Here is a 27840-nt window from a genome sequence, read left to right as displayed (position 1 = left end):
AGATATGTCTATAAAATAAAAATATTACTTTCTAGTTGTAATATTTTTTAGTGGGTCATTTTATTGTATAAAATAACCCTAGACCGCCAGTATTAAACTGTGACGTGCTTAATAACCCTGACTACCTGTGCTTTTAAAAGCTGATTAACCAGTGATAGCAAATCATTTTGTTTTCAGATTGTTAAATAATTAAAATTTTGCATTTATTTTTTTCAGCTATTATTGAGCCAGTTCCTATTGGACAAGCTGCTAAAGATTACCTGAATCTTTTTGTGAACCCAATATTGCTTTCTGGACTCACAGAACTCTGCAAGGAAAAACCAGCTGACCCATATGTATGTAAACTAAACTTGGTTTTGAGAAACATCATGTATACACACTTATTAAGACTATTTCTTATGTATTTCAAAAGGATATTTAAGCCAGCATTAAGAGCTCACTCAAGTTCTGGGAAACTAACTTTGGTAGAAGGATTTACTAACCTGCCCTTTTTGTCTATGATCTCCAGTCAGTGCTTCTTAACCCTTTGACAATAATTGACGAGTCTGGCACATCATGAGTTTAAACGGGTGTATAGAGCGATAGAAATCTCCGATCGCTTTCTTCACCAAACGGTGTTGCCTGTAATGCCTCAATGTCGAGGCATTCAGCAACATCGAGATCGGCATCGGTGGCCATGTCTGCCCCTCTCTGGACGCCCCCCGATAGCAAGGCATTCAGCAATACTGCCCATCCCAGGGCACACCTCCGGAGAGCGGTCACAACTGCCACTGCCAGATATTTTGCCACTCGCAAGATGGTGGTGTCTTTTAAAAAAATAAACAAGTTTCCAAGAGGGTCTCTTCGGACCCTCCTGAGAACTCCCCTTGCAGGTTGAATACATGTACTACAGTCATCCATGCAAGTCAATGGAGCCCAGCTTTATAATCAGAATGAGATTAGTAAAATACATTTAAAAAAAATAATAATAATAATAAGAAAATTAATAAAAATAGTTAATTGGATTGATGGGAGTAAATTGCATTGCACGGCTTCAAAGATTGATAGAATATGTCTCACTAACAAAGCCTTACTTTTTGAGTTTATGGGAGGGGGAATCTCTCGATATCCCTGACCCCACAAGATTTGGGACAAGGTCTTCTATGCGGTACACAAGGGCTCCATCTCCAGTAGATTGCAGGAATGTTCCTATAAAGTCTTAACGCGATGGTATAAGACACCTGTGGTTTTACCTGTGGATTTCTCCCCATGGTGTCAGATGTCTGCTGGTGATGTGGGACTGAACAGGGCACCCTGTACCATATTTGGTGGTCGTGCTCCTTGATCACTCCATATTGGACCGCGATTCTTCAGGTTGTCAGTGATCTTGACTTTCTCTCCTCCCCTGCGGCAGCCCTTTTACACTTCAACTCTCTCCCACAAATTGCATATAAAAAATCTTTAGCAATACATCTTCTCAATGCTGCTAAAGCGGTAATTCCTAGATTCTAGCGCTCTTCCCCAGTTCCTCCTTTACAAATGTGGCTACAGAGGGTTTCCTTTATTGAACATATGGAGAATCTGATATGGACCTCCAGAGGCATGGAATTCCAACATAATAGGAGGTGGTTCTGGTGGAATGCCTTTATTGCTTCCTCCGATTTTTCAAGACTTATTGGTCCATCTCTTCGTGTCCCCACCGATTCTCCTTAACTTTTCCCGAGGTCTACTATTCAACCTGTCACAATAGAATTCACGTATGGTGCTCTTGCAGTTTATAGATTTTTATTCTCTGCTCAATTATATTACAACTGTGGTATTATTAAATCTATCTACACATGACGGCATGGCATTTTCCTTTTTTTGTTGTTTTACTTTTATGGGCATTGTTTTTCATTGTTATCCGAAAATAACCTGTTGACATGTACACTCCGTGTAATGAAAGATGCCGACCCTATTGTGTTGTTAATCCCGTTACTGCCCCTGTTGTCTCTGTGAGGCAGATTAAGTGGGTGGTTTGTATCCCAATATCTTGTTTTATGTTAATGTGTGTTCTGGATATATCCAGCCATCTGTGTCTAAAATAAATCAGTCTTCATTATGGTTTTACCCTACACTGAGTCTCGGCTAGTGACTGGGGAACCGGGGAAAGGGTGGTGTCCCAGGCTAAGGGAGCACAAGTCAGCGGAGGTAGTTGGTCGGACTAGCCAGCTCTGTGACATCATCTAATTTCCTATTAGAAAAAAAAAATATGTAGAAAAATTGAGGAAAAACAACTTTTTCTCACTTTTATTTAAAAAAACCTTTTACTCATCTTAAAAAGATAATGATTAATCACCTCCTAAACTCTTACAGTGTATGATGGACATTGACGCCCCGAGGGATGGGCCAGATATGACCCCAGAGGGCGATCTCGGTGTTGCTGAATGCACCAACATTGAGGCATCACAGCAACACTGTTTAACCCCTTGATGACAATTGCCGGTCCGGGCACGTCACGGAAAAACATGTCGTTTACGACAATTGACGTGCCAGGACCGGCACACCTTTAAACGGGTGCAGAAAGCGATCTACTTTCGCTTTCTGCACCCAAACGGCGTTGCTGTAATGCCTCGACCTCGAGGCATTCAGCAATGCCACGATCGTCACTAAGGGGCCATCTCTGGCCCCTCCCCGGGGTGTCAACATCCGCCATACATTGTATGGCGGCGGACACCCGTTTTAAAAGCATTTAGGAGGCGATCAACGATCGCCTCCTAAACTTAAATGGACACCAAACACTTACCTCGGGATGGACTGTCACAGCCGCCGCTGTCGGGGGAAAAAAAACAATAAAGATGAAAAAGTTCGCTAGATGGTCGCCAGACCCTCTAGAGAACTCTGGCTCCACTTGCAGGTTGAATACAGGCACTGCATTCAACCATGCGAGTCAATAGAGCCCAGCTTTCTAATCAGTGTGATTAGTAAAAATACATTAAAAAATAAAATAAAATTAATAATAATTAGAAAAAAATAGTAAAAAAAACAGTAAAATGTAAAAATTTCCCACTGATGTCACTATCAGGGGAACCTTCAAGTTGAAAAAAAATGTTAATTATATTTTAAAATATATATATATATATATAAAATATATTTTTGTGAGCAAGTCCTAAAATTAGCATATTAGCTTAAAACAATTCTCGCATGGAAAGAGTTAAAATACTGGCATACTAAATGCCCATGGGGTGTCTACTTTTAAAAAATTTATGATTTGATGGGGTAAATTGAATTGGCCGGGTTCAACAATGTCCCAATTAACACAGGGGGAAGGATGGCCACACATCTAATTTCCAATTAGAAAAATGCACATGTACCAAATGTGGCCTTTTAGTTCCCCCAAAAAATGACAAACCCATGCATGTGGGGTATCACTGTACTCAGGAGATGTTGCTGAACACATATATACCAGGAGCTGTAAATTCATACATAACATAGGTGTGTGGAGGGAAAAATACACACAGAAGAATACTACTGCAGACTTTGAAAAAATTCTGGTGGTAAAATGTGTGCATGCAAAGAGTTAAAATACCAGCATTTAAAATACCCTGGGGTGTCTAGTTTTAAAAAATATATGGTTTTGTTGGGCACACTGAAATGGCCTGGCTCAAAGATGTACCAAATAGGGCATGGGCAGTGGATCCCCAAATGCCAAAGTTCAACATTGAAAAATGCGCATGCCCCAAATGTGGCCCTTTTGCCCCCAAACAGCCAGGCAAAATCATTCATGTGAGGTATCACTGCACTCAGGAGATGTTGCTGAACACATATTGGGGTGTTTTATGATAGTGACATATACGAGAACTTTTTAATTCATACCTGAAGTAAAATGTGTGTGACAAAACAAATGCAAAAAAATGACTACCACAAAGTTTGACAAAGACTGGTGGTAGATATGGTGCATGGAAAGAGTTAAAATACTAGAATTTGAAATACCCTGGGGTGTCTAGTTTTCAAAAATATATGGCTTTATTGGGCACACTGAAATGGCCCGGCTCAAAGATGTGCCAAATAGGACATGGGCAGTTGATCGCCAAACGCCAAAGTTCAACATTGAAAATGCGCATGCCCCAAATGTGGCCCTTTTGCCCCCAAACAGCCAGGCAAAATCATTCATGTGAGGTATCGCTGTACTCAGGAGATGTTGCTTAACACATATTGGTGTGTTTTATGATAGTGACATATACCAGAACCTGTTTATTCATACCTGAAGTAAAATGTGTGTGAAAAAAACAAATGCAAAAAAAATTACTCCCATAAAGTTTGCTAAAGGCTGATGGTAGAATTAGTGCTTGGAAAGGGTTAAAATACTAGCATTTGGAAAACCCTGGGCTGTCTAGTTTTCAAAAATATATGACTTGATGGGGTAAATTGCATTGGCCGACTTCAAAGATACCCGAAATGGCACATGGGGGGAAGAATTACCAGATTTGGAAAAAATGGCTTTGAAATAGCAAAACGCTACCTGTACTTATTGCCCCATAATGTGTAGAAAAAAGCAAAAAAACATAAAAACATTGGGTATTTCTAAACTCAGGACAAATAGAATCTATTTAGCAGGTTTTTTCATTACCTTTTATAGATGAGTTAAAGATTTTTCAACTATAGTAAATAATATGATACAATCAAAACAATGTCATCTAAAGAAAGCCCTTCTTGTCCTGAAAAAAACAATATCTAATGTGTGTGGGTTCAGTAAACGGGAAAGAAGAAAATTACAGCTAAACACGAGTAGTGCAGAAATGTTAAAACTGCCATTGTCACGAAGGGTACAAAAAGTAAAATCAGCCTTTGTCACGAAGGGGTTAAGTAGATCACTTTGTAAGTTTGTTTAATGAAATGACGTGCCATACACATCATTGGTCGCTACCTAACCGTCATTGGACGTTAAGGGGTCAAGATCTCCTTTTAGTGAATGCGCAACTTTCTTTTCAACTGAATGTTGACAATTTGATCCTAGGCCAACTTACAGTCGTCTTACTTGTTGCACATTTAACAGTATGCAGGAGACATCTGTCAAAGAAGAAAACCTCCTGTTTACTATTAACTGGATAGCTGGATTAAAAAATGTAAATAAAATAAAATCACGATCCAGTCACTCCTTTTAGACAACAGTCGGTCCATGGAGCAGGCCACCTCCTACGGTTGCTTGCAACCATGATAACTGATGCCGTTTGAAAAAAATAAATAAAGCATGCTTCCAGCTGATCTTTTGAAACATGCAGGGATTAGGGTTTGTGATGTCACTATAAAAACAAAAAACATAGAAATAAATCATAATATAGTTTTATAAACTAGTTAAAAAGTGTGCCTACAATAGTAGATTTCCTTAGGATTAAACATGTAAAAAAAACATTCTTGTAACAGTTTATCAATGATATTTCCCTGCCATCCCAGGTGACACTCAGGATAGACTCCTCCTCCGTACCTGAGATAGGGCAGGACTCAAAAAACTTAAAAGCCCCTCCCCTCCTACTAGCTCCAGTGTTTTTTCCTGCCCTACATCAGGTAGGGAGGACTCGTCATCCCTTTTGTTATTTTTTCCGGCTCCAGGTGGAGCCGTGTTCCCTGGGCTAAGCCCCCTTTCTGGGGGATACCCTGCACCTTAAGCCGGACGGCTGGTGCTGCGCTGCCCGGCGCTTGTCTGTAATTGTACCTTGGGAGCGACGCCGTGGTCCCGGCGATGTCCGCGGCTGCGGCGCCGTGGTCCCGGCGGTGTCCGCAGCTGCGGTCCCGAGTGCTGCCCTCGTCCCGGGATCGATGTCCGCGGCTGTGCCGCGGCAGCTCCGGCTGTGCCGCCCTCGTCCTGAGAGGCTTCCCGGTCCCCGAATCTGGGGCTTAATGCCGCTGTTGCGGCGTTCTGACGACGGCCATAATGGCGGCGGCCGACTTCCGGTCCAGGCTCCTGCACTTCCTGTAGTGCGTTTCAAGCCTCGTTTTCGTTCAAATTTGAATTTTTGGCGCCAATTCACCGCTGTTGCGGATTTCTGCCTGATTCCAGCATCCTGTTTTGAGTATATATAAAGGTAGGTGATTTTATTTCTTTATGTGTTCCTGCTATTTGGCTGAGTGCTGTTACAGCTTTAGATATGTCAGCCCCGGATATCCCTGAGCCGCCCTCTGTTGAGGACAAGCCTAAGAAAGCTGTTGCTAAGTCCAAGCATGCCCAATGTTCTGGGTGTCACAAGGCTTTGCAGGATTCAAGGAAGAAGCTTTGCTCCGTTTGCCTGAGATCTGTAGCGGATTCTGAGCCGTCTGGGGGTAGAGAGTTTTTGACCTGGCTTAAAGAGGAGATGCAGTCTACCTTCTCTGCCTTCCGTCAGACCGTTCCTGTTCCTGCCTATCACCTTCCGGCTGCTCAAGACCCCGCTCTACTGGGACATCAGCCTTTGTTTTCTGACTCTGAATTTGACTATCCAGAGGTTGAGGAAGGAGAGATCCGGGAGGAGAGCTCTTTTTTGTTCCCGATGGAAGAGATTGAGACTTTGATTTCTGCTGTCAGGTCAGCCATGCATTTGGAGGAGTCTTCCACCCAGAAGAGTGACCCGTTCTTTGGTACCAGCTTCTCCAAGCAGTCCGCCTCTTTTCCTGTTCATCCTGCGCTATCTGACATTATCAAGCAGGAATGGAACCACCCGGAAAGAAGGGTTAACCTGTCCAGAAGGGTTAAGCGTATGTTTCCCTTTGATGAAGACTTTACTCAGTTCTGTGCTACCCCTCTGGTAGACACTGCTGTTATGAGGGTCTCCAGAAAGACTGCTTTACCGCTGGAGGATGGCTCTCATTTCTCTGACCAGATGGAAAAGAAGGCAGAGGCTGCAGTTAAAAAATCGTTTGAGGCTTCTGCTGCCGTCCTTAAACCAGGTATTGCTTCTGCCTCAGTTTCCAGAGCAATCAAGATTTGGCTCTCCCAGATCGAGGAGGATATTGCTGCCAAGACCCCCAGAGAGACCATTCTCAAGAATGTTGCGGCGGTGAGATTGGCTGTGGATTTTCTCTGTGATGCCTCCATTGAAAACATCAGAATGACAGCCAGAGCTTCGGCGCTCTCAGTTGCAGCCAGAAGAGCCCTGTGGCTTAAGGCCTGGGCAGCGGATAATGCCTCTAAAAACAGGCTTCTTAATATCCCTTTTAAGGGTAAGACTTTGTTCGGGGAAGAGCTGGAGTCCCTTTTGGAGAGAACCACAGGGGACAAGCACTGGATGCCCCAGCGAAAGCCTCCTTCTAAAAGATGACAGTCCTTTCGGCCATTCTTCCCGGGACAATCTAGGGGCCATAGTTCCAGATTCAACCCCTCGTCCAGAGAACAGAGCTTCCGAGGCAGATTCCCTCGAGGAAGGGGGAGATTTGACAGACTCGCATTTCCCAAAGCGTTTCAAGATCCCAAGAACTCTGCATGACGCCTCTTCCATTCCGGTGGGAGGAAGGCTCCGATTTTTCAAAGACAATTGGTTCTCACTCACCCGAGACCCTTGGGTGAGAGCCATTGTATCACACGGCTATCGTCTTCAATTCAGGACCAGGCCTTCAGACCGGTTTTTGATCTCCCACCTTCCTCCAGACCAGGTGAAGCGGTCGGTCCTGTTATCCACCATTCAACAGTTGACAGACCTCAGAGTCCTGGTTCCTGTTCCTTGGCCAGAACAAGGCCAGGGGGTTTATTCTCCGGTTTTTCTGGTCCCCAAGAAGCCGAGGGGTCTTCGTCTCATCATAGACTTGCGCTTTTTGAACAGTTACCTCCAGTTTGTCCGGTTCAAGATGGAAACCGTGAGATCCACCCTCGACACCTTATGCCTCAACGATTTCATGGCTTCATTGGATCTAAAGGATGCATATTTCCACGTTCCCATCCATCCATCGCATCAACGTTTCCTGAGAGTGGCGATTCCTCGGGGTTCGACTGTCCAGCATTTCCAGTTTCAAGCCCTTCCATTCGGTTTGTCGGCGGCCCCAAGAGTCTTCACAAAGCTTTTGGCAGTCGTGGCAGCGCACTTCCGGGTTCAGGGAATTTCAGTCATTCCTTATCTGGACGATTGGCTTATACATGCCCGGACAGAGCAGATTCTTCGGGTTCACCTTGCCACAGTGATCGACACGTTACAGGATCTCGGCTGGATTCTGAACTGGGACAAATCCTGCACCATTCCCTCTCAACAACTGACGTTTCTAGGTCTTCGCCTGGATTCCTGCTCCGGGAAAGCTTTCCCTCCTCCTGCCAGGATCAAGGGGATTCGGCTCCTAGTGCGCAGGGTTCGCTCTGCGCACCGCACCTCTTTGAGGTTATGCATGTCCCTGTTGGGCAAGATGGTCTCCGCAAGGTATGCGGTGCCCTGGGCTCTGGCCCACATGAGACTTCTTCAGAGATTTATCCTCGACAATCTAGAAGACAACCCTTTGGCTCTGGACAGGCTTGTCTGTCTTCCACCGCATGTCAGAGCCTCTCTCGCCTGGTGGCTCCAACGAAGCACCCTTGCTGCAGGGAGAAGATGGTCTCTTGTCTCCAAGGTTCTTCTCACCACCGACGCCAGCATCAAGGGGTGGGGCGCTACGTATCGGGACCTATTCGTGCAGGGTCTCTGGTCTCCAGCCGCGAAGCTTCTTCCTTCCAACTGTCTGGAATTGCTTGCAGTGGAAAGGGCTCTGCATCACTGGGAACATCTGCTCACCGGCAAAGACATTTTGCTTCGCTCCGACAATCAGGCTGTAGTGGCCTATGTCAACAGGCAAGGGGGCACAAGAAGTCCTCGACTTCTCCGTATATCTCTCAGGATTTCCTTTTGGGCAGAGTCCCGTCTCATGACTCTGTCCGCTATCCACCTCAGAGGGACTCTGAACTTTCAAGCGGATTTCCTGAGCAGAACTCCAGTACTGAGCGGCGAATGGGCTCTACATCCGGCAGCCTTCGACCTCATCGTCCAACAGTGGGGCTTACCCGAGATCGACCTGATGGCATCCAGAGACAATGCTCAAGTTCCTGTTTTCTTTTCCCTCAAGCCTCAAGATCATCCTTTGGCAATAGATGCCTTCGCCCAGGAGTGGAATTTCCGTCTCGCCTACATTTTTCCTCTGTTTGCTCTGATCTCCAGGGTCCTACAAAAGATCAAGAAGGATCGCGCCTCCGTGATCCTAATAGCACCAGACTGGCACAAGCGTGTCTGGTATTCGGACTTGATCACTCTAGGTCTCTCTCCCCCTCTAAAGCTCCCGGCTTGGAGAGACCTTCTGCATCAGGGTTCATTCCTTCACCCAAACCCTGCCGTGTTCCACCTGACGGCCTGGAGGTTGAACGCGAACTGCTGAGAGCGCAAGGTTTTTCTTTTCGTGTGGCTGAAACTCTTCTGCAGAGCAGAAAGAGGATTACCTCTCTGCGGTACATTAAGATCTGGAAGAGATTTCACGGTTGGTGTTTTGCCATCTTCCTGTTCCTCGGCCTCCATTTTGGACTTCCTACAGGAGGGATTCGACAGTGGGCTTCAACCTTCCACTATCCGGGTTCATATCTCTGCCATCAGTGCTCTCCTGGGATTCGATCTTATATCTCTGCCTGCGGTTAGACGTTTTGCCAAGGCCATTGTCCGGATGCGTCCTCGTTCTGTCACCAGAATGGTTCCATGGGACTTGAATCTCGTCCTTCGTAGACTCACGTTACCTCCTTTTGAGCCTCTTCAGTCGGTTTCTCTGTACTTTCTATCGCTGAAGACTGCCTTTTTAGTAGCCATTACTTCTGCTCGTCGGATTTGTGAACTGCAGGCTCTGTCTATGAAGGAACCGTTTCTCCGTTTTTTCCCGGATAAAGTGGTTCTTTCTCTACCGCCGGAATTTGCACCCAAGGTTCAGTCGGCTTTCCACAAGAATCAGGAGATCGTGCTGCCTACCTTTTTTCCTGCTCCTGACTCGGCTGAAGAATAAGCTCTTCACTCCCTCGATCTGAAGAGGTGCCTCGCCATCTATTTGGAACGGACTCTGCCCCTGCGTAAGTCCTCTCGTTTGTTTGTGGCCACTTCAGGACCCAACAGAGGTGTCAGCATCTCCAAGTCTTCCATCGCTTAATGGATTGTTGCGTCCATCAACTTGGCATATTCTGCGGCTGGCCAAACTGCTCCTGTGGGGATCCGTGCCCACTCTACTAGGGCGGTCTCCACTTCCTGGGCCGAAAGATGCTGTATTTCGCCTGACCAGATCTGCAAGGCGGCTACTTGGCGGACTCTCCATGCTTTTGTACAGCATTACCGTCTCGACCAGATGGCTCAGGAGGACACTCTTTTTGGTCGGAAGGTCCTTGAAGCTGTTTTGTCTCCTTAGGTCTTCCCACCCTTCTGCTTTGGTACATCTATCCTGAGTGTCACCTGGGATGGCAGGGAAACAGGAAGTTCTACTTACCGAGAGCTTCTTTTCCCTGCCAATCCCTGGTGACACGTTTTTGTTCCCTCCCTTCCTTTTCAATAAAATTTTGTTGCATCAGATTGCTTTTCCTGTGTGGTCTTTGGTATTCACTGGAGCTAGTAGGAGGGGAGGGGCTTTTAAGTTTTTTGAGTCCTGCCCTATCTCAGGTACGGAGGAGGAGTCTATCCTGAGTGTCACCAGGGATTGGCAGGGAAAAGAAGCTCTCGGTAAGTAGAACTTCCTGTTTCAATGTACTGATATTGAGTGGTGGTAGATATATATATATATATATAGATATATATATATGTATATATGTATATATATATATGAAATTAAACCTTTTACAGAGGGTGTTTTGTGCCTAAAATCCAGAGATTTTTTTTGGGAGGGGGTGGGGGTTGAGGAGGAATGTTTATCAGCCCACCAGCTCAAAATACCCCCAAAAAGTATATATTTCGGGAGAAAAGACAGAAGACTTTCGGGAGAAATGTAAACACTTTAGGAGCATTTAAACACTTATCATGCACCCAGTTGGTCACCAATCCCTGGCAAAGGGAGCTGTAATGTTAATTTTGGCAGGTTTTTTTCACATAGACATGGTAGGCAGAGTTTGCTGTGGAAGAACTTGACTGCAATGCACAGAGCCCTGATCTCAAGCCCAGCAAACACTACTGGGGATGAACTGGAGCGGAGATTACAACAGTAGTGCCAGACCTCACAAATGTTCTACTGGATGAATGGACAGTTACTTTTATTATTTGTTTTGAAGTTTAGTAGTAAATAATGGGGAGTTACATTTACCACTGTACCTTGGTATGCATTATTTCCTTTAAACCAGTTATCTACCTATAGCCTAACTTGCCTTGAAATATATAGGTTTTCTTAGGTAAAATGTAAGTTGTATGTAAGTGTCATTTTACTCTAAGCAACTCTATGAAATGTTTCTTAGCCTCCCATGGGGATAAATGTACCCCAAGCGCTAAAAGGGTTAGCACTGTGAAGCATGAACTGGTCATTTTAGGTTCTACCACAACATCTTAGTGAGGTTCAGGTCTGAACTTTGATTAGCCCCATTGTTTGTGTGTTTCTGCTCATTCTTTTGCTGTATGACTGAGCTGTCTTTAAGAGATTTTGGCAGGATGGCTGCTCTGGAAGGTTCACCGCTAACCTAAAACTTCTCTGTTTGGTCCATTCCTTTTGTTAACTGCAAGGCATTAAAAGGCGTCAAGGTGTCCATCTTGAAGATTAGGTCACAATAATACAGCTAGAGCACATAGAAATGACTGATGGATGGCTGCCTGAAAACATCATATCATGCGAAAACCAGAAGTGGTTCTTTTTGTTTTTAAAAACTTAATTCTCTGATACTAGTGGAAAATGGTGGGAGTAGTATTTTGTGTGTCTAGGATTATGTATCATGTTACACATTGAATGATTGATCCACTCAGTAAGATTTAAAAATAAAACAAAAAAACTACGGGTTCCAAATTGAATAACAGGATCTTTCTTCTTCTCTTTTTAATCTTAGATCTGGCTTGCTGACTGGCTTTTCAAGTATAACTCAAATGGACCTTATGTTGATAGAAGACCACTAGAATAACTCTACAGATGAAATGTTCTGCAATGTTAATATACTTTGATGTTTCTTATTTGTGAGGTTTATAAGAACACCGTTCTGCATAACTGTTTGCTCCAAATGTAGAGTGTCCTAAAGAGAAATTACAAGTCAGGAAACTGATACGAACAGTTTCAACAGTTTTTATTAAATGAACTTGAAACTAAAATTGCCAAAGATCACCTCTAACGGTTAATAAACCATAAAATGATAATAAAAAGTATACTGGTTATTTTAGTGGTCAGATTGTGATTTGATCATTCTCTCATTGTACTAATAATAATGGTGTGTTTAACAGGTTGTCCGTAAATTCAGACTCTTTTTCACTAAAATGTGTGGCACCACAGACTGATGGCATTCACTAAAAGTTTTGAAGTAAAAAAAAAGTTTTGAAGTAATTGTCTGACTTTTCATTTCAATCAATGGGATCACTTTCCACACATGCGCATAAGGGTCTGAATATAACCCCACTGGTAACTTTTGCTGAGCCAGGGTCAGCCCTAACATGGGTCCTTGTGGGTCTCTGCCAGGGGCAACAACGTGAAGGAAAAGCGTTTATTCGTCTCTTCTGCAAGAATCTATCTGAACTTCTAGTGCACTTGTGCAAAGAGGCAGAGCCATGTGCAGCGGCATCTCCAGCTTTCATATTTAGGGGGGGCATATGGGGGGGCCAGGGACCAAAGTAGGGGGGCCGATTATAAAACGGTACATATATTATATATATATATATATATATATATATATACGCACACACACACATTAGACGTGCATTTTTAACTACATAATATGTACTTAGCTATTTCGCCCGTGCTGACATAATATATATATATATATATATATATATATATATTAGACCCTGCTGCCGATATATAGAAATAGTACACCCTGCTAGAGCCCTGCACGGGACTGCTTTTTTAATCCCGCTCCCGCTGTTTTTAATCCCACTCCCGTTTAAATACTAGACCCTGCTGCCAATAAATATTAGCCCCTGCTGCCAATATATGTTAATATTAGCTCCTGCTGCCAATATATATATATATATATATATATATATATATATATATATATATATATATATATATTAGCCCCTGCTGCCCATATATATTATCACCTGCTGCTGATATATTAATATTAGACCCTGCTGCCAATATATAAAATATTAGCCCCTGCTGCCAAAACATATATAAATATTTGCCCCTGCTGCCAATATATATAAATATTAGACCCTGTTGCCAATATATTTTATAGTGAAAAAATTGGACCCTACCCAAGCATTTCCTTGGGCCCCGCTCAACGCTCCCTTGCATGCAATCACTCCCTCCGCTACCACACCAAAAAAAAAATATTTGCCACACTGACTGCAGATCAGGGGAAGACTGTGAGAGTCAGTCCTGCACCGAGAGGTCCTCTCCCCTGTAATCATCCCCAGAGTCCCTTTGTCCCCTCATTCACTAAACCATACCGTACCCTAACCATACTTACACCCTGTAGTTCAGGTATAGATCAAATAAACAACACATGGAAACAGCACATGCAACTGAATAAGATAAAAAAAAACTTGTATTTGCAGGTATACATAAATAATGTATGGAAACATAACATTGCAGGTATAAACCAACAGAACACACAAACCCAGCATTGCAGGTATAGATCAACTGGAAATCACATGTACACTCAGCACTGAAGGTATAGATCAAATAAACAACACATGGAAACAGCACTCCAGGTATTGATCAACTGAATAAGACATACAAATCCTTTATTTGCAGGCAAACATAAATAATGTATGGAAACATAGCCGATACAGATCAACAGAATAACACAAAACCCAGCTTTGCAGGTATATATCAATTGGAAATTACATATAAACTCTGCATTAAAAGGTATAAACCCCCCTAAATTACAGGCATAGATCACTGGTCGCACACCCCAAAGCCAACACTGGCGTCCACATTGCCCACATAGAACCTGACCAGCACCTAAATTACACATACATAGGACGTGCCATCTTTGTCGCCAAACAGCCCAGCATGAGTCAACATTGTCCCCAAACAGCTGAACGTACGCCATGTTTGTCCCATAAACACACTACCTGTGCCATCTTTGTCCCCAGTGCTTAAACACCCTGCTTATACCATCTTTGCTTTTTTGACAAATCAATAATACACCTATGATTCACACAAACACTTTTACAGTCACTCACTTATTCACTTTCATTCAATCATTTATTCTTTCACACAAATTATTTACACATATTCATTAATGCATCCACACATTAATCTATTCATTCTCACTCTTTATTTCAATATTCTTGCTACCTATCTACCCCCTCTCCCTCCCTATCTACCCCCTCTCCCTCCCTATCTAGGGAATTTAGAGTTTACTTCTTAGAATTGTATGACCTGCACTAAGGAGCACTAATATCAGCTTCTGCTCTAGTGATACATATATTGTACTTGCTTCAGCAAAAATTGAGTGGAGTAAACCAATATTTAAATGCAGTTGTTGTAATCCAAGAAAGCAACTACACAAACACTAGATAAAGAAGGCCAATAACTAGCACTGGAGGGTCATTACAGCACAGAGGACAAGTATGACCGACATGTTCAATGTGCACCATCCAACCCTGTCCAGAACACATTTACAGAAAATGAATACCGGTACATAGAGAGCCCCCCACAATGGGGCACAGAAAGGATCCAGTCGTGCATGCCTGTCTGGAAGCGTCGTAAATGGAAAATGGGTTAGCAACAACCTATCTACCTCTTCTCACTCCCTATCTACCCCCTCTTAACTTTCTACCCTCTCCCCCCTTTGAAGTTCACTTACCTTGTAGAAGTCCAGCGGTGGGATCGCGCAGCCTCCGTCTCCCTGTTCTGCCGCAGTGCGCACGGCTTAACTGCTGAGCGCTGGATTTGACATCATATTCTGGCGCTCAGCTTGAAATGCCGGCACCGCGACCAAGGCAGAGGCCTCGCGGGGAACAGTGAGAGGCGCCGAACGGTTGCTCAAAACGTATTCATCAGCGACCGCTCGGCTCCTCTCTCTCCTCCGCGTCCAGGGGAAGGCTGGCAGCCTAAGGCCTGGGGGGTAAGTCTAGTCAACTGGCCCATTGCGCCATCAAAGCGGCTCCGAGCGACATTGAAAGCGGCCGCCGTGCGGCAGTCACTCCACCAGCGCCTAATGAAATTAAAGCTGCCGGCGTGCACGCACTGCGCCGCCCAATGTCCGTGCCTCAGCCCTTCATCCCACCCCTTTTAAGACGTGGGACGAAGAGCTGAGGCATGGCCGTTGGGTCTGACTGCCGCACGATGCAGGGGCGTACCTGTATTTGGCACCTGTGGCAGATCCTGTATGTGGCACCCCCACACACACTTTAAAACTGAATAGTTTCTATTAGACTTGGGCACCAGGGGGCTCTTCGTGTTCGTCTTCGTACTCGTATGCGGAGGAAAAAAAACCTTCGTATTCCGCGAATATTCGCCCGTTCCTGTCTTCTTTTCGGGAGAATATTCGTGGCCATTCTTCATGCTCGTTTCATCTTCGTTTCCTCCCAGCTGCATAGCAGGGGTTAATACGGGGTTAAAAACACATCGGAGCAGCAGCAGATGCATTCGCGCCGTGAAGGTACGTGTGTGCGACTCTATTGGTTGCCGGAAGGGGGCTGGTCTGGCATCAACAAATGAATTGAAGAACTGCAGAATGCACCTCATTCGTTGATGGCAGGCGAGCCCCCTGCTGAAACGACCAATAGAGTTGCACACACGTACCGAGGTGTACTGTACAGAAAATGACCTAGACAAATGCTCCAAGGAACTTGGCCTCCTTTGTTTTTATCATACACAGTCACACATTCATAGATGTTTAATAAAAGAATAGGGATTATTTTACATTTTTAAATTGATTTTGGACCACTTGTAATACATGCCTAACATTTGCTACCTATTTATAATGGCATACTTTGCAACAACCCAACTTTTACTGGACAGGACTGGAAAAAAGCAGGACTGTCCACAAAAATGTTGGATGTGTTGGCAGGTATGCGAATGGAAAAATGTTGGACAAGAACTAAAAAATAGCTTAGGGTTAATGTACGGTTATTTTTAAGATTATTAGCAGTGCACTGTTTTGGTTAAAGATGTATTATGTCTAAATAATAATTTAATTTTCATTTTATTGGGTTTATTGAATTTTATTTTAAAGTTATATTTATTATTATTTACTTTATTATATTTATTTAATGTTGTAGTGCTACCCTACCCAGCTAGCATACCTAGTTTAGCTAAATTTGATGGGACAGGAAAAAAGCAGAACTGTCCCTGAAAAAGTTGGGTCTGTTGGCAGCTATGTGGATGGAAAAATGTTATAGGGTGAAGTGTGAGTTATAGCGTTAATGCTAGTGAGTGTAGAAGTAAAGGCCAGGGCAAATAACAGGAGGAAAGGTCCTTGTGATTTGTGAATTGTACATTTGTGTGTTATGTGTGTTATGTATTATGTCACTGTGTTATATGTGCTATGTGTGTGTTATGTTTGGTAGGTTGTGTATCAGACGGAAAAAAATGAAATGGAAATGGAAAAGGAAATGGAAAAGGCGAATGAGTGGGCAATTGGCGACCCACTCACCTGTTTCACCCCAGGGCAAAGCATCCAAACAACTGTCAGTACTAGATGTTTTGCAGCGGACTTCCAGAGCTCAGACACAAGGCCCTAGTGTAAGCTGGCTACTCTGGCGGAGGTAGCAGGCGTTGCCACACCACAAACAAACGCAGCCAGGGGGGAGAAACTACTAGAGCTGAAACAACGAATCGATAAAATCGATAATAATCGATAACGGAAATCATCGATAACGATTTCCGTTATCGATTAATCGAGTGATCAATTCGTTGTTGGAGCACTCGGCTCCTTTTACTTACCTCCGCGAGCGTTCCCCGCTTCTGCTACACGCTCTGCAGTCTCCGCCTTCTTTTAGCTACGTGACGGATGTGACGCGTTCCGGAGGTAAGTATTCTTCATGTCTATGTGCACGGATCGCACAGAGCCACTCGCACAGAGCGAATCGCTCTGTGCGAATGGAGCCACTCGCACAGAGCGGTTCGCTCTGTGCGAGTGGCTCCACTCGCACAGAGCGGTTCGCTCTGTGCGAGTGGCTCCATTCGCACAGAGCGGTTCGCTCTGTGCGAGTGGCTCCATTCGCACAGAGCGGTTCGCTCTGTGCGAGTGGCTCCATTCGCACAGAGCGGTTCGCTCTGTGCGAGTGGCTCCATTCGCACAGAGCGGTTCGCTCTGTGCGAGTGGCTCCATTCGCACAGAGCGGTTCGCTCTGTGCGAGTGGCTCCATTCGCACAGAGCGGTTCGTGAGTGTGGGTGCAGGGCAGAGTGGGGGTGGGGGTGCAGGGCAGAGTGGGGGTGGGGGTGCAGGGCAGAGTGGGGGTGGGGGGTGCAGGGCAGGAGACTGGGTGCAGGGCAGAGTGGGGGTGGGGATGCAGGGTGTGAGTGTGGGTGCAGAGCAGAGTGGGAGACTGGGTGCAGGGCAGAGTGGGGGTGGGGATGCAGGGCAGGGTGTGAGTGTGGGTGCAGGGCAGAGTGGGTGCAGGGCAGAGTGTGAGTGTGGGGGCAGGGCAGAATGTGGGGGCAGGGCTGGGTGCAGGGCAGAGTTAGAGACTGGGTGCAGGGGCACAGTGCAAAGTGCTGGGTGCAAAGTGCCAGTGCTGGGTGCAAAGTGCCAGGGCTGGGTGCAAAGTGCTGGGTGCAAAGTGCCAGGGCTGGGTGCAAAGTGCAAAGTGCTGGTGCAAAGTGCTGAATGCTGGGTGCAAAGTGCTGGATGCAAAGTGCCAGGGCTGGGGCAAAGTGCTGGGTGCAAAGTGCTGGGTGCAAAGTGCCAGGGCTGGGTGCAAAGTGCTGGGTGCAAAGTGCTGGGTGCAAAGTGCAAACTGCTGGGGCAAAGTTTCTTGAACAGTAATAGTCCACCTCTTTTCAGAATGTTTGGGGTTATTTTGTTTCATAAATATTGTGTTTGGGTTCTTGTACTTTGAAAATATTGTTTTTTATTACATCATAACAAAATAAGAATGTTAATGTAAATTTTAAGTTGTTTTTTAACATCCAGTTCATTAAATTCTTTTAAATAAACGAAAAATTTGCATATTGTTTTTTTTTATCCGATTAATCGATTAATCGAAAAAATAATCGGCCGATTAATCGATTATTAAAATAATCGTTAGTTGCAGCCCTAGAAACTACCCTTACCATTAGGGACATTTTGGGCATGACTCTAGCCAGGAAGCGAACTGGCAAAGAAGAGACGCTGGCACCACCACCAGCAGCATTGAAAAATGGAAAAGGCGAATGAGTGGGCAATTGGCAACCCACTCACCTGTTTCACCCCAGGGCAAAGCATCCAAACAACTGTCAGTCCTAGACGTTTGGCAGCGGACTTCCAGAGCTCAGACACTAAGCCCTAGCGTAAGCTGGCTACACCGGCGGAGGTAGTAGGCGTTGCCACACCGCAAACAGACGCAGCCAGGGGGGAGAAACTGCCCTTACCATTAGGGAAATTTTGGGCATGACTCTAGCCAGAAAAGGAACTGGCATTAAAGAGACGCTGGCACCAGCAGCAGCAGCATTGGGAAAGGCGAATGAGTGGGCAATTGGCGACCCGCTCACCTGTTTCACCCCAGAGCAAAGCATCCAAACACTGTCAGTCCTTGGCATTTGGGAGCGGACTTCCAGAGCTCAGACACTAGGCCCTAGCGTAAGCTGGCTACTCTGGCGGAGGTAGCAGGCGTTGCCACACCGCAAACAGACGCAGCCAGGGGGGAGAAACTACCCTTACCATTAGGGACATTTTGGGCATGACTCTAGCCAGGAAGCGAACTGGCAGAAAAGAGACGCTGGCACCACCACCACCACCAGCAGCAGCATTGAAAAATGGAAAAGGCGAATGAGTGGGCAATTGGCGACCCACTCACCTGTTTCACCCCAGGGCAAAGCATCCAAACAACTGTCAGTCCTAGACGTTTGGCAGCGGACTTCCAGAGCTCAGACACAAGGCCCTAGCGTAAGCTGGCTACACCGGTGGAGGTAGCAGGCGTTGCCACACCGCAAACAGACGCAGCCAGGGGGGAGAAACTGCCCTTACCATTAGGGACATTTAAGGCATGGCACTAGCCAGGAAGGGAACTGGCATTGAAGAGACGCTGGCACCACCACCAGCAGCAGCAGCAGCATTGGGAAAGGCGAATGAGTGGACAATTGGCGACCCGCTCACCTGTTTCACCCCAGGGCAAAGCATCCAAACACTGTCAGTCCTTGGCGTTTGGGAGCGGACTTACAGAACTCAGACACAAGGCTCTAGAGTAAGCTGGCTACAGCGGCGGACGTAGCAGACGTTGCCACACTGCAAACAGACGCAGCCAGACGGAGAAACTACCTTAAACATTTTGGACATTTGAGGCATGACACTAGCCAGGAAGCGAACTGGCAGAGAAGAGACGCTGGCACCACAACCAGCAGCAGCAGCATTGGGAAAGTTGAATGAGTGGGCAATTGACGACCCGCTCACCTGTTTCATCCCAGGGCAAAGCATCAAAGTCTGTCAGTCCATGGCGTTTGGGAGCGGACTTCCAGAACTCAGACACTAGGCCCTAGCGTAAATTGGCTACACCGGTGGAGGTAGCAGACGTTGCCACACCACAAACATGTGCAACCAGGGGGAGAAACTACCTTAAACATTAGAGAAAAAAATTTTTTACTTTCCAAGCTAAGAGCTGGGTAACCCAATTTAGGCAGATTGAATTTAAGAAAGGCAATCTGCTCCATCAGATGAGGTGCCATGCGTGAGCGCTGTGGACTCAGTATGTTTCCAGTCATAGAAAACACACGCTCTCTTTGAACAGTGGTTGGCGGACATGATAGAAGCTGCTGCGCAACCCATGAGAGTGCAGGCCACACACTCTTCTTTTCATCCCAGTAGCTAAGAGGATCAACATTAGGTGCTGAAGGAACTTCACAGAGGTAAAGTTTGGCCATTTCAGCAGCACTACTCTCCTTTCTGCTGCTAGCTCTGTCAGATGGTCCAACTATACTCCCAAGTGCCTCTTCCCAAATACAGATGCTCCACTCAGCTGTGTTGTTGTGATGCTTGTGGCACTGCTGCTGATGCTGCTGCTAGGAGTAGCAGACCACATAATCTCTTCCTCCTCCTGCACCTCTCCCTCCTCGGACAGCATTCCCATTTTACGCTGCCAGTCACGCACCTTGTTGACCAATTGCTCCCGGTAGCTACTGAGAACATTGAATTGGATCGCAAAGGCACGCTAGCATCATTTCGGGACTCTCTTCCATGCGTTTGCGAAGGTGTACTTTTAGCAGATCCTTCAGCTTCCTGACTATGGCTGCTACGTCAGGATGTAGAGTGCCACCTTGAACAGCCTCACGGTTTTCAAGGAACACATCCATCTTGCTCCCTAGATGGGAGAACACTGGGATTACCTGGGCCAGACTGGCAGTGTTTGAGCTTAAATTTTCTGTGGCATCCCTGAATGGTTTAAGGACTCCCACTAGCTGGGCGATCACTGTCCAATCCTCCCTATTCAATGGAGATGTAATGCCAATATTGTGCTCTGAGGCAAGATTATGGATTGCCCTCTGCTGCTCCAAAATTCCCTCCAGCATGTCTAACGTGGAGTTCCACCGTGTACTGACATCCTGACGTAGGCAGTGTACGGGAAGACCTGTCCTCTCTTGCTCTTCCCTTAAAAGTTGGCTAGCCTTAACACTATGGTGAAAGTGCCCAGCGATCTTTCTGCAGCGGGACAGAACTACTGCTGCCACATTAGTTCCTTCTGATATTGCTGCCTTCACTACAAGATGGATGATGTGGGCTGCACAGCGCAGACCAACAATATGACCATCTCGCAGCGCTTTCACCATATTGGCACCTCCGTCAGTTACCACAAAACCAACTTCAACATTGGTGCCTGCCTCTGCTCCCACCCAAAGGCTAAACATTTTCCTCATCGCATGCAGAATATTTTGTGAAGTGTGCTTTTGATCCATCACTTCTGCATGGAGAAGGAATGATCGGTAGCCTGCTGCAGCAGCTTCCTTGGGCACACCGGGCTGCCACCAGTGTGCTGTTAAAGAAAGAAAGGCATGCTGCCCACTAGGTGCACTCCACAAATCTGTTGTGAAATGAACAGACTGGCCAGCAGCCTTGGAAAGCTCCTCTTTCACTGCTGCAACACAGGACCGATACAATGAGGGGACAATGTTCCTGCTGAAAGTGTCACGTGACGGAACTGTATATTGTGGAGCCACAGCCGCCATCAATTGTTTGAAAGGCTCCCCTTCAATCATAGAGAAGGATGCCCCTCCAACAGCAATGAACTGACCAATAAGTCGCGTTACTTTATTGGCCTGCTGTTTGGGCATTGACCTTTTGGATTGGAATGCCACAAATTGTTCCAGGGTGGGCTGGACATGCAGTGCTCCAACCTGCCTTGGTCTCTGGCTGCCAGCACTAGCTGCTGCTGCTGCTGCTATTGGCTCAGAAGCAGCTGTTGGGGTTTTTCCACAGCTACCAGCTATGCTGCCTGCACTAAGTTTTACTTCTGCATCTTTCCCCAATAGCACAGCGTTGTGTTGAGTGCTGAGGTGATGCTTCATGCTAGCACTGGTAAAATGGCCAGACACTTTCCTTCTGCTTATTAGCTTCCCGCAATGTTTGCACTTTCCATAGCGCCCTTCTTCAACATTTTCAAAGTGCTCCCAAATTGGGGCGCTCATAGCCTTGGAGTGTGCCTTGGGTGCTGCTCCTACTGCTCGGGGTGGATGAACAGAGGCAGAACTAGTGGTGGTGGGACTGGTGGTAACAGTACTGGCCATATTGGGACTGCTAATTGCTTTAACTTTAGATTTGCTAGGTTTTGCTGCTGCTGGTGGTGGTGATGGTGATGATCGTAGCGGAGAAGGTGGAGGCTCAAGGGAAAATTGTGCACTAGTTGGACACTGCTCCCTGAGGAATCGGATTCCTGACCACTCATCTCCTCTACTTCCTCTGGCTCATAGTCTAGTTCTTCATTAGCCAGATCAAATGAAATTCCTGCTAGGCTGGAGCTAAGACTGATATTGTCGTGAGACTTGTGACTAGTAGTAGTGCGAGCAGGAAGAACAGACTCTGCACTTGGCCTCTCAGTCTCAGGCTCCTCTGCTACCTCGCAAGGTGGAGTTCCACTATGTGTAGCCCTCTCTCTAACTGTCTTCACAAAAATATTGTAAGGACTTGGTGGCTTGCTAGAGGTACTAGGAGGACATGGCGTGGCGGTACCGGTGGGAACAATAGGCGCAGCACTAGTGGTGGTAGAGGCGGTAGAGGTGGGGGTGGTGGTGGTTTTCCCTACAAAGGAATGAGATCGCTTTGGTTTGGGACCCCTCTGAGTCTTGCTGCTAATTTGGCTCTGCTTGGTACCTTGCATGCTGCTCGTGGATGGGGAAGATGCTACTTGGGGCAAAAGGCACTTCTTTTTACTCACTGGGCTAGTAGAAGTACTAGTTGTGCTACCCTTTAACTTTGAACGTGCTTCTGGTGCTTTAGGCTTTCCGTAAAAAACCATAGAGCTTGTGGGCCTAGCAGCACTACTACTGCCTGCTTTTGGTGCCTTTCCTTTACAATGCTTCCCCAAATGATAAGCGAGAGCTTGGCCTACTTGGCCGATTAGACTGACGCAAAGGCTGCATCTTAGAACTGGTGGTGGTGCTGGTGGTAGATGGAGCTTGTCCCTCGTTAGTCCCAAAAGGAGGATCTATTTCAAATTTTGTATTCTGTGTGTAGTGTAGTGTTTAAAAAAAAACTAAAAAAAAAAACTAAAAGAAGGGGGATAAAAAAATTAAAGACTTTGAATTTACACGGGCCTAAGCGCCTATCCTACTACTATGCTAAACCTAAAGCTATATTAGTATTCTAGTTTAACTCTAAGCAGACGCTCTCAAGCCCACTAAGATAAAGTGAGGTTAAGTTATATATAATATTATATTATTAATAGATTAGAATTACTTTCTATGTTTAGTTTCTATGGTTAGGCAAACATTGACAGGGGTACAGCGTAACTGCTATCATTAGTTACTTAGGGATTATGCGGTACCACCGTCAATGTGTGTCTATACATTGAGCCAGCCACTGACAATACTGCAGTACAACCCATATCACTATATACTAAGCGAAACATTGATGTGATGTAGGCTTACGACTTTAGTGACTGGCATAGAATATAATAGGGATGCACCGAAATGAAAATTCTGGACTGAAACTGAAAATTCAGCATTCACTTGGCCAAAACGGAAAAACAAACAAAAAAAAATGCTTTATTAAAAGTAACACCAAACACAAAAAAATCAATAACAATATTAATATATATATACATATATATGTATATATACATATATATGTATATATACATATATATGTATATATACATATATATATGTATATATGCATATACATATATATGTATATATGCATATATATGTATATATAGAAAAAAATTTAACAAAAAACAAAGATAACTCCAGCTCACCATTTAGATGTTTTGCAGAGACGCTTCAAATTGCAGGGAGCACGGGATAGAAGGCCGAGCCATATCCTCGGTTAATCCAAATAACAGTGTAGATAGAAGATCCAGCTCCACAAATAAGGGTTTAAAAATTCAAAATTTTATTAGACCAATTAAAACATGATAGACAAAAAAAGAGAAAAAAAAGAGATGTGCTCAAGTATATATATATATATATACATATATATAACAATCACAATCCTATCATGCTCAGGTTCTAGCATGTGCTGGCTGACTTAGCATGATAGGAGTGTGATTGCTGTTTGCAATTATATATATATATATATATATATATATATTAATACTGTTATTGAATTATTCTGTGCAATAAAAGTGTTAACACACCAAAGTTGGACCAAAAAAATAATTGATGACAGCAATCACACTCCTATCATGCCTAGGCAGCCACTACATGCTGGAATCTGGGCATGAAAGGAATATGATCACAGCCTCCCTATGCCATGCTATCCCCCCACACTTACACATTCATGCTATCTGAAACCCTCATTCACAAACATTCAGCATAACACCCATGACTCTCACACACTCACTAATCCACTCTCCCTGAATCTTGTCCTACATTTCCTCTGTCACTTTTCCTCCTCCTCTTCGTTCTTCCTCTTCTTCTTCTTCTGGGTCCTGTCCTTCTGGTGCACTGCGCGCGGAAGACGGTGGGCGTGGCTTCAGTGTTGCCCCCCTGCCCGCATCTATTACAAAACGCGTCTATTACAAAAAAAAAAAGACGGCATTTCAACTGGGGGGCACACGGGGGGGGGGCACAGCATGATGTAGGGGCCCCCCCTGCCGACGCCACTTGCCATGTGGGGATAGCCATTTGCCCGTTCCTCCAATCATGGGGAGGGTGTGCCCGGAATCGCCACCCCTTTGCGGAAGTGCAAAAGGGGAGGCAAGAATGTGGCTGAATCCAGTTGCGGCTGAGGTGAGTGAGTGAATATGCATGTATGGGTGTGTGAGCATGAATGTATGTGTGTCAGAGTGTGTATGTGTAAATGGTGTGTGAGCATAGATGTGTAAGTGCAGGTGAGCATGTATGTGTATGTGTGTGTGAGCATGGATGTATATGAGTAAGTTTGTGAGCACAGATGTGTATGTGTAAATTTAGGTGAGCATAAATGTGTATGTATGAGTGCATGTGAGCATGAATATGTACAGTATCTCACAAAAGTGAGTACACCCCTCACATTTTTGTAAATATTTTGTTATATATTTTCATGTGACAACACAGGAGAATTGACACTCTGCTGCAATGTAAAGTAGTGAGTGTACAGCCTCTATAACAGTGTAAATTTGGTGTTCCCTCAAAATAACTCAACACACAGTCATTAATGTGTAAACCTTGGAAACAAAAGTGAGTACATCCCTAAGTGGAAATGGCCAAATTGGGCCCAAAATGTGAATTTTTTTGTGGCCACCATTATTTTCCAGCGCTGTCTTAACCCACTTGGGCATGGAGTTCACCAGAGCTTCACAGGTTGCCACTGGAGTCCTCTTCCACTCCTCTATGACGACATCATGGAGCTGGTGGATGTTAGAGACCTTGCGCTCAACCACCTTCCGTTTGAGTATGCCCCACAGATGCTCAATATGGTTTAGGTCTGGAGACATGCTTGGCCAGAACATCATATTTACCCTCAGCTTCTTTAGCAAGGCAATGGTTGTCTTGGAGGTGTGCAGGGCCGGCCGAAGACTTAACGCCGCCTGGGGCGAAGTTTAAAACGCCGCCGTCCCCCCCCCGCCGGGGGGGGGGCATTTTAAACTTCGCCGACGCCATAATCTACGACCCCCCCCGGTACTTACCTTTAAACAGTCCTGCGGCGAGTCTCCCTGCTCTGCCACGGTGCCGGCTTGTAATGCTGAGCGCCGGAAATTGACGTCACTTCCGGCGCTCTGCATTACAAGTCGGCACCGGGACCGAACAGGGAGACTCGCCGCAGAGGAGAGAGAGAGAGGGGCGCCGAGCAGGTAAGCGAAAACCACTCGGTGCCCCTCTCTCTCTCTCTCCTCCGCTTCAAAAAAAAAAAAAAAAAAAAGCGCTTGGGGCGGCAAAGTGCCGCCCCTTCTAAAGTGCCGCCTGGGGCAATTGCCCCAGTCTGCCCCATTATAGGGCCGGCCCTGGAGGTGTGTTTGGGGTTCGTTATCATGTAGGAATACTGTCCTGCGGCCCAGTCTCCGAAGGGAGGGGATCATGCTCTGCTTCAGTATGTCACAGTACATGTTGGCATTCATGGTTCCCTCAATGAACTGTAGCTCCCCAGTGCCGGCAGCACTCATGCAGGCCCAGACCATGACACTCCCACCACCATGCTTGACTGTAGGCAAGACACACTTGTCTTTGTACTCCTCACCTGGTTGCCGCTACACACGCTTGACACCATCTGAACCAAATAAGTTTATCTTGGTCTCATCGGACCACAGGACATGGTTCCAGTAATCCATGTCCTTAGTCTTGTCTTTAGTGCTTGTCTTCAGCAAACTGTTTGCGGGCTTTCTTGTGCATCATCTTTAGAAGAGGCTTCCTTCTGGGACGACAACAACGCAGACCAACTTCGTGCTGTGTGCAGCGTGTGGTCTGAGCACTGACAGGCTACCCCCTTCAACCTCTGCAGCAATGCTGGTAGCACTCAGAAGTCTATTTCCCAAAGACAACCTCTGGATATGGCACTGAGCATGTGCACTCAACTTCTTTGGTCGACCATGGCGAGGCCTGTTCTGGGTGGAACCTGTCCTGTGAAACCGCTGTATGGTCTTGCCCATCGTGCTGCAGCTCAGTTTCAGGGTCTTGGCAATCTTCTTATAGCCTAGGCCATCTTTATGTAGATCTCAGAGAGTTCTGAGAGCGATAACACACCTGCTCCTCAATCAACCTGAGACTGTAACACAAATGAGACATATTTGGACATTTGCACTTAGGGGTGTACTCACTTTTGTTGCCAAGGTTTAGAGATTAATGACTGTGTGTTGAGTTATTTTGAGGGGACAGAAAATTTACACTGTTATACAAGCTGTATACTCACTACTTTACATTGTAGCAGAATGTCATTTCTTCACATGAAAAGATATAATAAAATATTTACAAAAATGTGAGGGGTGTACTCACTTTTGTGATAATCATGATCGTTTAATTGAACAATTTTATTATGAAGGACTGCAGTGTTTAATAAATTCATAAATGTAGAGAAGTGAATATACATAAATGAGAAACTACACCTTCAATGGAATATGCTCTATGCAAATGAGTTTGGACATTAAAGGAAAGAGGCTGAGAAGACTCAAAAAGCTGTCCATTGCAAAATGCGCCGTCCGTATCGACATTTCATGGGGGAGGAGCTGAAAGAAGACATCTACACTCTCAGGACGAAAGCCAGTGATAGCAGTATCGCTGCTGCAATCCCAGGATTCAGACCAGTAGTGTACCTAGGGAGGCGGGGGGCAGTCCGCCCCGGGTTCTACTCATCAGGGGGTGCCTCCAAGCCAGCATCAGGTGTGCACCCCTCCAGAGACGGACTACAATGTCTGCCTTTAGAGGAAGAGGTTTGGTTGGGGAGATCAAAGATCTTCCTCTAAACGGCTTAAAATCAGTCAAGGGAGCTGGAGGTCTGTTATACGATGTGCGCGCCAACTGCTGATGTGCGTCGGGAATTGATATTATATCCCGGCACACAACACTGAAGCCGCGAACACTGCACCAGAAGGACACAGAAGAAGAGGAGCTAAGAGGAAGAACAAAGAGGAGGAAAAGTGACAGTGACAGATAAAAGATAGGAAGACACTGAGAGACAGAGAGAGAGAAGGTGAGAGACAGAGAGAGTGAGGAAGGGAAAAGGGGAGGGAGAGAGAGAAAGAGAGAGAGGGAGAGAGAGGGAGAAAGAGAGAGGAAGGAAAAGAGAAAGAGAGGGAGAAAGAGAGAGAATGGGAGGGTGATAAAGCATTAGTAAGTGTGTGAGAGTGATGAGAGTTATACTGCACTATTGTCAATGTCTTGATCAGTGTATAGTGGTGGGAGGTATCCATCAGTGCCTGGCTCAGTATATAGTGATGGGAGTTATCCTCTAAAGTAGATCATAACTCCCATCACTGTATACCGAGCCAGACATTACATTATATGAATGTATATGGCGCCAGCAGATTCTGTAGTGCTGTTACATTCAGTCAGTAAAATTAAAAATCACATAAAACCACACAAAAGGAGAAGAGGGC

At 45.6% G+C, this 27840-nt stretch overlaps 1 protein-coding gene and 2 long non-coding RNA genes across 5 annotated transcripts in view; all 3 read left to right on the top strand.

The window, feature by feature from the left end:
- NME5 (NME/NM23 family member 5) overlaps nucleotides 1–12245 on the top strand; it is a 31669-nt gene extending 19424 nt beyond the window's left edge. For all 3 annotated transcript variants that reach the window (XM_053465399.1, XM_053465401.1, XM_053465402.1), the window contains 2 exons: nucleotides 217–335; nucleotides 11927–12245. In XM_053465399.1, coding sequence (XP_053321374.1) covers nucleotides 217–335; nucleotides 11927–11998 — 191 coding nt within the window. In that variant the 3' untranslated portion in view covers nucleotides 11999–12245. The remainder of the gene's footprint in view (nucleotides 1–216; nucleotides 336–11926) is intronic.
- LOC128492732 (uncharacterized) lies at nucleotides 1325–5207 on the top strand. The gene is made up of 2 exons (XR_008354129.1): nucleotides 1325–1741; nucleotides 4829–5207. It is a non-coding gene; the product is annotated as an uncharacterized LOC128492732 (long non-coding RNA).
- Nucleotides 3181–3975, top strand: LOC128492729 (uncharacterized). Its single transcript, XR_008354126.1, has 2 exons — nucleotides 3181–3383; nucleotides 3750–3975. It is a non-coding gene; the product is annotated as an uncharacterized LOC128492729 (long non-coding RNA).
- Nucleotides 12246–27840: the final 15595 nt, after the last annotated feature.

Source organism: Spea bombifrons, chromosome 4 (genome assembly GCF_027358695.1).
Source record: "Spea bombifrons isolate aSpeBom1 chromosome 4, aSpeBom1.2.pri, whole genome shotgun sequence".
Lineage (NCBI taxonomy): Eukaryota > Metazoa > Chordata > Amphibia > Anura > Pelobatidae > Spea > Spea bombifrons.
This window is presented reverse-complemented; position numbering and strand designations above follow the sequence as displayed.